We start from the raw sequence: 11,574 nt of genomic DNA, 5'->3' as shown, positions 1-11,574 counted from the left end.
ATTTTAATATTGTTTAATCTAATTCTTTCATTTTAGAAATGAGTAAAAAATAGAATATAGCCTAGTTTATCTCAATAATAAATCCAAAATTACCCACACATAATAAGACACCCTGCTTGTCACCCACAGCTGGTTTAAATATGAATATTTTAAAACCCCTATTTCAAAATGAGCAGAGTTACAGGGCGATGCTTGGGCTGATTACAGGACAGAAGCTGAGAATTAAAGGGGATGAGAGGCAGGAGGCTGCGTAAGGAGGCTGGATGGATGCATGGAGCTGAGAATATGCGGGGCTGCGGGGAGGAGCGCTCTCTCAAAAGCGAGCGGCACCGCCGGGGATGTAGCAGTCCAGGCTGAGCGGAGCAGCGAGCACACAGGGCGCAGCATCGGGGATTCAAGGACCTGCAAGTCCAGGAAGAGGCAGCAGGAGGCCCGAGGAAGGCAGGTAGGATGCTGCGATGTGCAACATGTGAATCTAAATACAGATCCTCTCATCGGCGGGCATGTTGTTCATAGATGCTGTGAGGCAGGATGCTGCACTGGATTTTCTACTCCTGATGGCATCCAACTTTTTTTTTTTTTTTTTTTTTAAATCAGTGTTACAGACACAGAGATAGATACGTTATAAATTCTGGGCATAATTAATCTTTGGATTTCCATTTGTTGGTTAGGGCTTGTGTGTTCACGTGAGCTAAATCCGCGCAAAAAGTTTTATTAGGTGGATCATCAGACAGGAGCTGCTTTGGTGTGATGATGTCAGTTAGCCTACATTCAGCATTTTTCCGAGGTATTTCTCAGTAGGGTCACGTGGTGCACAGAGATGAATAAGTTGTCACATATGAAGCTCTGAACCTTTAAATCCAGATCCAGAACGCGGGTCCGGTATTTGCTGCTTGTGCCGCAGCCGCGCTTTGCTTTAATGCCGTTTTAATCGTTCATTTGTCAACTCCCAACTGCAAGAGACTGAAAACGAGAGGGCTTAATTACAGGACAGCAATGACCTGTCGCCCCACCCAGTAGCCTCATGTGGAGGTTGGTGTTCAGCAGTGTGTGTGGGGACACTGTGCTACACCCCAAAAGTAAACTTCAAAACCGGCTGCGGCGCACGCGTCACGTGACAGACTGCCGCCCTGTAATATATGGGAGGCTCAGGAGACACCCAGTCCTGAACCTGACATTACCGCCAGCATCCACCCCACATGTGGTTCTGGCATCCACAGAGGCGGGCCGGCCTCATGTACACTGTGGCCATTTTGGCTTGTACGCTGTAAAGTTGGATGTCTTTTCAGAAAAACAACACAATTTATTTGTTCTGTCAACAAAGAATATGTATGTGTGTGTTTTGGTGAACGGCTTTGCAGTCAACTGGTGTTATGGCTTCATGTGCTGGGAACCAGTCTGTCAGTCACATTGGTGTCATGACACGTTTCCTGGTGGATGAATGAGAAAGATTATTATTTATGACAAATGCGTATAATGTTACTATGATATCATCATCACATGACCACACGTGTACTTTTTCTACTATTACTACTTCCTCTCATGTCCCCTGCTATCGCTGCTACTCCTCAGTGGTAGAAAATAACTACGACCCCGATTCCAAAAAAGGTGTGAAACATAAATAAAGCAGAATCAGTCATTTGCAAATGAACTGTGTTTACAGCAGTTTCCTGAAGTGTCTCTGAGCCCATGTGTTCATCTGCTTCATCCAGTCATGTGTTCACAAAGTGGTGAACCTCGCTCCACCTTCTGTGAGCAACTGAGTCTTTCCAGGATGCCCCTTTCATACCCAATCATGACCCTCTCACCTGTTACCAATGAGCCTGTTTACCTGTGGAATGATCCAAACAGGTGTTTTTGGAGCGTTCCACATCTTTCCCAGTCTGTGAAACGTGTTGCTGCATCAGATTCAAAATAAGCAGATATTTACAGAAATCAATGAAGCTGATGAGGTCAGACATTAAATATATTGACTCTGAGCTGTTTTCAGGTCAGTTTGTGTCAGAAAGGATCAGCAAATGATCACATTCTGCTTTCTTTCTGTTTCACACAGCACATTGAGAGTTTTACAGTTACCCAAACAGGCCTACAACGTTGATATACGTATACAATTCATTTAAACTGTGTTCATTTAGTTGACAGCTATGAATACTTTACAAACTAAGAGTTTGGGCAGATAATGAGTTTATAATATGATGCTTTGTTTTATACTTAACTCAAAAAGTGGATAAAAGTAGCTCCACCTGAGTCAGCTACAACTCTGAAATACTACTTAGATATTACACCACTGACAGTCCAATAATATAAGACTCAGGGGCAGTTTTTATGGACAAAGAAAACTTCAGCATTTTTTAATTTAGGTACATTTTTCTCACAAATGCTTTTGCACCTTTACTTGAGTAACATTTTCAGAGCAGAGTTTTTCCTTTAGTGTTTTTAAATTGTATTGTTGTGGCTTTAACTGAATTAAAGGATCTGAACTTCTCACACTGGTGCTACTAATAATAATAATAATAATAATCTTTGAAAAACAGACTCATCCCATGATTTGATCACAAAGCCATTTATTAGATGTTTTTCTGTTTATTGCAGATCCTCAAAAAGCAGTGTACATGTTGCCAGTGTGCTGCACGAACTTAAGTCACAGCCTTTCCTGTGAAACTTCTGAACTCAACATTTAACATTTTGAGTATCTCCAACTGAAATGAAACGAAACACGTCGGAAAACAAAACTTAAACCTGAACATCGTGTATGCTGAACGTGTTTTTTCAAGGTTTGATTTACAGAAAGTCCGTTTTATAACCCGCATTCAGCTCCTCCCTGCAGCTCCATGAGGGCAGGGCCACCTCTCGGTGCGACTTATTTTTAACCCTCCCTTTGATGAAGACAATCCGCATGATGTGAGGAAGAAAATGAGTGGACAGCAATAGCAGCGTGTTATTATGAAGGCCCCAAAATGGAGTCAAAACCCTGGTAACCCTGGAGTAAAGTACAGCCTTCAAGGCAGCTGGGTGGCTTCTCTTGAAATAGCCTGAGTGAGCAGACGCAGCCAAGTTATCCATTACAGCGCTGTGACCATGTGGAATAGGTTTTTCTGCCAGTTTTCCATCACCACCCATCCCTTTAGAGTGCTGGGTGCTCCGGCTGGTGGGAAAACACTGCGTACTGTACACTGGGGAGAAGAGGACCAGTGGAAAACTAGTCTAATGGACACACTCTGCTGACCTCCGTCTGCAGTGCACATGTGCAGACTCAGTGAGCGCTGCAATAAATATCTCCATAAATACACGAGCTTTACATTGAATATCACACTGATCTGTCACACTGTGCACAGATAAAAGAAGCTATAGTAGGACATAAAGACTTTTTCTAAGGGAAAATCAGGCCAACACAGAAAGTATTGTTCCTTTCCAGCCACTTTGCTCAGTAAAGTCAATATTTACAACAGCATTGCTTTCCATAAGCCAAAAATAAGAGCGTCAGGACTTAAAGAGACCGTCCTCAGCAGAAAAATGACAGAACAAACTAAAATATGTGGATGTTTTCGTCACACAGCTGTGTGAATAATAACTTGTTGTTCACTGTGAACCATGACCTTGAACCTTTGTAACCTTAACCAAGTAAACGTGAAAGATAAAAATTGACCTTTGAAGTGGTTGTTTGACAAAGCCATCCAAGCTCTAAGAAGCCTTTTCAGTAGCTTTTTAACCCAGCCTCGATCTCTCCACAGCCTGCAGTGTCGCTTCAGTTGCTTAAACCTTAGAAATGTAACAGCAGGCGTAAAAGCAGCATCACACTCGTGATGTAAACCCACAGCGACTGCACGGCTGTGTTTGCCACACAGGATCACAGCTGGCAGTGTAACTGACCGCAGAGCTGTGATGTCACTAATAACAAAAGGGACATGGCATTGTAATTGGCTTATATTGTTTGTCTGCTCCTGTTGATCTTGTTTGCCATCTTGGTCAGTATTAATATACCTTATGGCCCCTTTAACTTCCTTAACGTCTGTCAGACTTTGTGCTGTACCCTGTAGCTATCCATCAGTTGCATAACAGAGGCTGAATCTGCTGTGGGTTAGTCAGAGGCCATTCTACCATAAGCCTCTCTACACTGTAATAATATTTTCTCCAAAAATTGATCCTGAGGAAACTGATACTTTCAGCGGCTCTCATGTCTCCAGCCGTTCTCTATTTCTATCCCATCTTTTGTCCGAGTGCCAGCGTCGTCTCCGAGCGAGTGTGCCGTTGTGTATGTATCCCAGATGACATTTATTGTGATGCATTTTATGGTGGCGTCCTCAAATCCATTAATGGAGCTGTTAAAGGGACTAGAAGCCTTTTAGACATGAAAGAATGAAAATGCTCATTGCTGCAGTGCTCTCTCAAGTCCTTTACTGAAAAGAGCTCAGCAGCAAAGTTGCACCAGCTCGTGTCCTGCGTCGCTCGTTCTCTGGGTGTCGTTGCTAATCATTCATCTCCAGATGCCTTTGATTTGATTCTAGCTTAGCTTATCTTAGCGTAGCTCAGTTGAGTGAGTTGTAATTTGCTCTTCTTGATGAAATAGGAGCCGTTTAGTAGCCGCAGCATTCAATCGTATCTCGTCATCTTCTTGGAGTTTGCTCAGTTGTCATTGACAAGAAGTCCTTAAAGTGTTTAGAGAAAACGGCTTTTCTGCAAATTGTAACGCCTTCTGCAGAGAAATATGACAGAAAGCGGGACAGCAGCTACTAAATGCATCCCTGTTGGTGGTGAGATGAGTTTGTCAGCTGCTGTTTTCACGGTCAACAATGAACTTTCCATCTCAACAAGTTCAGTTTAATGTAGTTCAATACAGCTCTGAACTTGTAGAACGAGCAGGAGAATTCTTCTGCGGCAAAAGATGATGTTTGACCATGAAAACCGCTGCGACCGTGGCAGCTTCTTGTTGAGGACAAAATCAGAGAAGCAGTGTGGCGGAAAGACTCTGGAAGGCCAAAATAAGAGTCTCAGCGCACGTCCAAACAGAAAACTGTCATGGTGGTTCTGGTGAGTGTCCAGGGAAAGGAAAATATAACACACGGAGCATTAACTCTCACCACCACATCGAGAATAGCTGCCTGCTGTAAACTCAGAAATAGCTTTTCAGTCTGAAATGGACATTTGAGTCAGAGGAATCGAGACCTTTGCTTAAATAAAAGCTCCATCTCTTTCTCTGCTAATCCGTGGGATAAGGAGGAGTGGAAACAAAAGTAAATTACAGCTCATCTGCCTGCTTCTCATCATGCTGATTTGGCACTCTCCTGCAACCTGTTTACTTCTGCGCTTCTCTGTCTTGTGCATATTATAATAGCATGCTTGCGCTTTCCAAACCGAAGAGTCTGTCCGTCTCCAACCTTTCGTTTTCTCTCACGGCAGCTAAAAAGCCTCAACCCAGAGGAGCGGCGTCTGTGGATGGACAGTGCAGGCACCCATGGCATCGCAGGAGCTTGTGGATGCGAGAGACTCTGCCACTGATAATCTGAACCCGGGAATGGAGGGTGGCGCTGTGCCCAGCAGCGGTAAGACATGCCCTGTCCACACCCCCGGCGGAGAGGACACAAAGAGAGGCTTTCGGAAAGGCATCGGGAGGCATAATGACTATGTGAAGATCTCTGTGCCCGAGTCCAAGGTCAACCGTCTGCCCATGGAGTGGTGGAAGACAGCGGTCGCATTCTTCTATGCTGGCTTCAACTTGGTCCTGACCACAGTTGTCATCACTATAGTCCACGAGAGGGTCCCGCCCAAAGAAAGCAGCCCACCCCTTCCTGATAAGTTCTTTGACTATGTCGACAGGGTCAACTGGGCATTCACAGTGACAGAGATCAATGGCATGGTGCTGCTGGTCATTTGGCTCATCCAGCTGTTCTTCTTCAGATACAAGTAAGAACCTCTGATGCTACCTGTGGCGCACGAAGTCGGGATTCATCGAGAGGAACAATAAGGAATATTATCATCTTTTAATGTAGTGTCAGTGTCAACATGTCTTTCAGAGACACCTGAAAATGAAATGAGTGGAGAAGATTTAATTTCACTGCAGAAGACGTTGTTCAGGCCACAGCTCTTCCTTTTCGTGTGGGCTGCAGCTACATGCTATAACTTGTCTACGGCCGACATGTCTCTTCCTGTTGCTCAGGAAATGCATCATATTAGTCTACTGCATCCGTCAGGGATGAAATTATGCTTCTCTCTTTTCTGCAGTCAGGATGAGCAGTTCGGAAAACTGTCCCAAAACCAGAGGTTAAAACCTCTGTCGATACATGAGAACACCTGAAAATGGGCTTAAATGAAAACATTTTTAACATGATTACATCATATTATGGAGGATTTTTACTGTCATAATTCAGCTTGTGCATCTGAACAGGAGCCATGTTGATTCAATGATCAGAAGTAGTCACTGCAGAGTCTCTGTGTGTCACTATGTGTCTCTAATCATGTCCGTTTGCAGGTCAATAGCCAGCAGACGGTTCTTCTTCCTCATCGGCACCCTGTACTTGTACCGCTGCGTCACCATGTACATCACCACCCTGCCCGTGCCCGGCATGCACATGACTTGTGCTCCCAAGGTGAGTTGCATGCAGACATCAGCTGTCGTGGAGCGGCCGTGCACTCTGCTGCAGCCTGCGGGACTCATTTTGCACAACCACGCAAGAGAGGCAGCTGTAAAAAAAAAAAAAAAGCCATTTTGACTTTTTGCTGCCTCAGGACAGCAACAATATTGAGGTGCATCAGTGTTTGATCACAAACATGTGCTGCTGGCAGCTGTTTGCTGGCTGTCTGGTGCAGGAGGATCAGAGGTTGGACAGCTTAGTTGTTGTTTTGTTCCCAAGATCCTGAAATGTTTTGGACAGCGTGTGCGAGCCTTCAGCTACCTGTAAGAAGTGAGTTATCAGCAGTTCTACTGGCAAGAGATGAGCTGCAGGCGCGAGACACCAGATTCCATCAGGCCTCGTCGATGATGCTGTTGAACTCGTTCAGCTCCTCTTCTTTTTCACGACACATTTCCCTCCGTTTGTTCAAATTATGCTGCCCTGAGCTGAAAAGATCAACAGAAAATTAAAGGACATTTTGGCTAATCCATTTATTTCTTAGCGAGAGTTCGGTGAGAAGACTGATAGCACTCAAGTGCAATTTAATGAGTCTGACGAACGGCGTGGGCTCCAAACGTCACTGTGGATGCTCTATTAAACTGCACTTAAGGGAGCTTCAGGACCTGTTTCCATGTTTTCATTGCTGTCTTTCATCGGTCCGGCAGCTGCCTTTAAAGGTGTTTGGATGTGAAGCTGCAGCCTGTCAGCTGAGCTCAGCACAAAGATTTGCTGCTTTTCTTTGATTTACCTCACTGTAAATTTAATATATTTGACTTTTGAAGACGTTGAAGATGAATCTAAAGATGTTATGTTGGGAATTCTTTTAATTTCCTTTTTAATTTCTTCTGACGTTTTGAAAAGTAAAGGATTCATTAATTGAAAACCATATTCAAGGAACAAACTGATAATAAAAATAGGGGTTATGTGCAGCCTTCATGTTGCCGCTGACCCTGCATGTGTTCCTCCTGCTTTATGTCCACTTCCTGTTCTCTAACAGCTCCACGGAGACGCCCAGGCAAAAATCCAGCGAATTCTGCGCCTGGTCTCGGGTGGGGGTCTTTCCATTACGAGCTCCCATCTGCTGTGTGGAGACTTCCTCTACAGCGGACACACTGTGATGCTCACTCTCACCTACCTGTTCATTAAGGAGTGTGAGTACTCGGAGCTGCACTTGTTTGTTGTGTGTGGAGTCACTGAAGTGAATTTCCCTTGAATAATGTATGAACACATGGGCCTTCTGGACACTAATGCGGTTCAAATAGGTGACGCGTGTTGCCACCGTCTGTATTAGGTTTTTGCAGATGCGTATCTTGTGGAGCTGCATGTTACTGGATAAAGACTCGCTTTCAGTTTATTAGTGACAGCTCAGCAAACAGGCCTGCAGTAAGTTGTGCCGTCATGAAGGATATAAAGTTCAGTTTTAATTCAAACTCTTTTAGAGAGGCGTTCATTCGTCTTTATGGGCGTTTTTGAAGGCTGTGGTTTCCGGTGCTCTTGAATTATGCTGTGTTATACTGAGAGGTGTCTTCAATATTTTACCCACAGTACAAATGAGGGGAGAGAAAATGTTAAAAATACCTCTCAGGATAATGCAATGCAATTCAACAGCGCCAAAAGCTGAGTGTCTAAGAGTTAAATCCACGCCTTTATTAAACAGTTTCAGCACATATTGAATGTTATTATCCTCACGTGAACAGGACTTCTTTCATTCTCTCCTTATTCTTTGCAGGGCGTTTGTATCATTTAGCTGTAAAGTGGCAGCTGAGTGTGTGCTGGGTGTGCAGTACAGCTGGATGTGAGAGTGTAAAGTACATATATAAAAAAAGAAAATGCAGAAATGTGCTGTGAGGATGAGATTTCTAAGTTGCTCCTCTAACGTGATCTCTGCTGTAGCCCTACTCGCCCGCGGTGCAGAAAATCCCTCTTTTCTTTTTTTTGTACTGAAACGCCGCAGACTGCCTTGTTATAGCGGAAACATGGAGGACCAGTAAATATTGCCGACACTCTCGTCTCTCCTTCCCTCTGTCTCAAGACTCGCCGCGGTCGTTCTGGTGGTACCATCTGATGTGCTGGCTGCTGAGCGCTGTGGGCGTGGTGTGCATCCTGGTGGCACACGAGCACTACAGCGTGGATGTGGTCGTGGCCTACTTCATCACCTCCCGCCTGTTCTGGTGGTACCACACCATGGCCAACCTACAGGTCTGAGCACAGGGCTGAGCGCTGGGTGGCTGTTTGTGTGTGTGCTCGACGGTAAAGAGGAGCTTTCAGAGCTGGAGGCTCCCCTCTCATCAACCTTGTTGCACGTTAATCATTACGCAGAGAGGCCTCCACCGTCTGCCTGGTGACACATGGCTGTATTTTGTTCACAGAGTTCACCTCAAGCGTAGCTGCTGAAGGTTACACGCCAACACAAGAATTTATGACAGTTTATGTTTAAAAGAAATGGTCCATATATTACATATAATTACCTATTTACAGTAAGTACAAGGTATATTTTAAAGTGTTTGTCAGAATTCTCCTGTTCCTTAAAACAGTCGGTACATGACTTTCCAACATGGTGAATCACCCCCCCTACTGGACAGAAAGCAGACAGTTGATGTGTGTGGCACCAAGCAGAAGTGTTTTTCAAGTTATGTTCATGTATTTATTTCATGTTTGGTTTGGCAGCAATCGACTCCACTTAGTAACATATATCAGTACATAAAAGGATAAAGAAATGGATATATGCATAAATGTAAATGATTATCATGTGCAGTATAAATAGTCATAATCATACACATGATGCATGAAATTATACTATATATACTAATACTGTACCATACGTGGATGTAAGCATCGACAGGTTTTGGCCCATGGGGGCATGTGAATATTGTTTTAAGAAGATAAATATAAATAATATAAATATAGAAATATCTGACATTACATTAAGAAGTCACATCATGTGAGTGTTTGGAACAAGAGCTTTTCTGCTCACTGATTTTATTGAAATGATGACTTTTATTCTCCTGACAGACTCTGAAATGCTCACCCAACAACTACCTCACCAACACCTGGTGGAACCCGCTGTTCAACTTCCTGGAGAGGAACGTCCAAACCTCGGTGCCGTGCTCTTACAGCTGGCCCATCACCTGGCCCCCCGCCTGCCTTAAGAACCCCTGCAAGAAGTACTCCATGGTACAGAGCACACGAGAGGAGTGACCCCGAAGCCCCTGCAGCGCTGCCTGATGATCCATGCAGCAGTGTTCCTTCGTTCGGTCTGGTCTGCCGGACGGGAACAGAATGGTGGCGAATGCGTCGCTATGAGAGAAACCTTTCCTCCAAAATGAAGGATAATCACGTTGTCTGTGTGTGTTCATTGTCGGTGTAATTTATTTATGAGAACCTGCGAAGCCGCCATCGTTTCCGTGACTGATTCTTGCGTCGGCTCCTTGTGCATTTCTTACAGGAGCCGTCAGTTTGTTGCAGCTGCGGTAGGTTTGTTGCAGCATCTGCAAGACTTGTTTTGCATTGTTTTAGATCTGCTACCATTACTGTTTCATACTGTGCGTGTCGACGGGGTTTACCTCAATATGATATCAATGTGCTCAAGTCACAAGGTGCCTTAGTGTGTTTAATGTCAGTAGGTGTTCTGAAACTGCCATTATGACTCTTGCTGTATTTGGTTTTTTTTATGAGTTTTTTTTACTTAATATTATTATTGATATTGCATTCATGTAGTAGCCTTGAGTGTGTATATCCTAGCTGTAGTCTCAACATTGTATTATTGTATTAAAATTTACCCAAACTAAGGCTTCAGTCTGCTTTTTGATTGAATGAAATCGTCTGTCAGAAACATTATGTTATATACGGTTTTAGACTATTTTATTTGTAATGAATATCCTCAACTTTGAAGAATCTCTATTTCTCACAAGTCACAATAAATCTGTTTTTTCCTAAAATAATTCCTACGATAAATGAAAATGAAGAGGAAGCCACAGGACTGTGTAAAGATCTGCATTTTTACACTGTAGATCCAGCTGGTCATGATAATATCCACTAAACATTACCAAATTTAGTTATTTTTTTAGTTTATTATTGCTAAATTTGGATGAAATATTTAATATGGTCCCTCTTCAATCTTCTAAGTATGTCTTGAACAAATATGCACATTGTAATGAAATTTGCAGTTGCAACATAGAGATGAGCTAGTTTATACATGAGAGGGTAGCGTTAAAAAAACAACACTAAACAACAAAGAAGTCGAATGGAGAGCCTGATATCATGAAACTGATGGATTAATGTTCAGCTTTAGTCACGTACAGTCAAGAGAAATCCCATTTGAGCGATTTAAATTCACTAGTTAGACCGGCTAGTTAGACATGATCCTGTAGAGAAATATGTTCTGGACTCTGTCCTTCATGTCCACAGAAGATAAGATCACACATAGTGCACTGTGAAAGAAAAGATGTCAACATCTCATTAAACAGCTGGAGTGAGGGAGTTGCATGAAAATAACTTCACAACATCGATACTGATGACAGGAATTTGATTTTTACCATAGCCTGTGTGTATATTTTACAATAAATTATGACTATAAATGTATATTTTATGGGCATTTATTCCCTGGAATGTGACTTTGTGGCAGCCCTTCCCCAAGAGGCACTTGAGCTCTTATCATTTGATTTAATTGAATTCAGTGCTGTCTTGTTCTCCACTGCACGTCTTCCTTTCCAGACCTTGTGTATCATTGCAGGCGTATTAATGCAGGACCAGCACACATGCTCTGGTTCTCAGTTTAAGATTATTGTAAAAGAAGACAAAGTCTGATTAATTCTACAATTCAAAGATGGGTGACCTCCCCATTAGCACTGATACCTGCACATTAATATGTGTTTTCTGTGAGCCAGTAAGTGACTTTTTAGAAATTAAGACAAGACAGAAAAATGAGATGATCCTATAATAAATATATTTATCAGATAGGATCCAG

General features: G+C 43.2%; 1 protein-coding gene across 1 annotated transcript; it reads left to right on the top strand.

Annotated features, from left to right (window-relative positions):
- The first annotated feature begins 170 nt into the window (after positions 1-170).
- Positions 171-10,394, top strand: sgms2a (sphingomyelin synthase 2a). The gene is made up of 6 exons (XM_070988232.1): positions 171-445; positions 5,398-5,901; positions 6,467-6,584; positions 7,606-7,759; positions 8,641-8,807; positions 9,621-10,394. The coding sequence occupies exons 2-6, from the start codon at positions 5,453-5,455 to the stop codon at positions 9,804-9,806; spliced, it is 1,074 nt and encodes a 357-aa protein (XP_070844333.1). The 5' UTR covers positions 171-445; positions 5,398-5,452; the 3' UTR covers positions 9,807-10,394.
- Positions 10,395-11,574: the final 1,180 nt, after the last annotated feature.

Source organism: Chaetodon trifascialis, chromosome 2 (assembly GCF_039877785.1).
Source record: "Chaetodon trifascialis isolate fChaTrf1 chromosome 2, fChaTrf1.hap1, whole genome shotgun sequence".
In the NCBI taxonomy this organism is placed as follows: domain Eukaryota; kingdom Metazoa; phylum Chordata; class Actinopteri; order Chaetodontiformes; family Chaetodontidae; genus Chaetodon; species Chaetodon trifascialis.
This window is presented reverse-complemented; position numbering and strand designations above follow the sequence as displayed.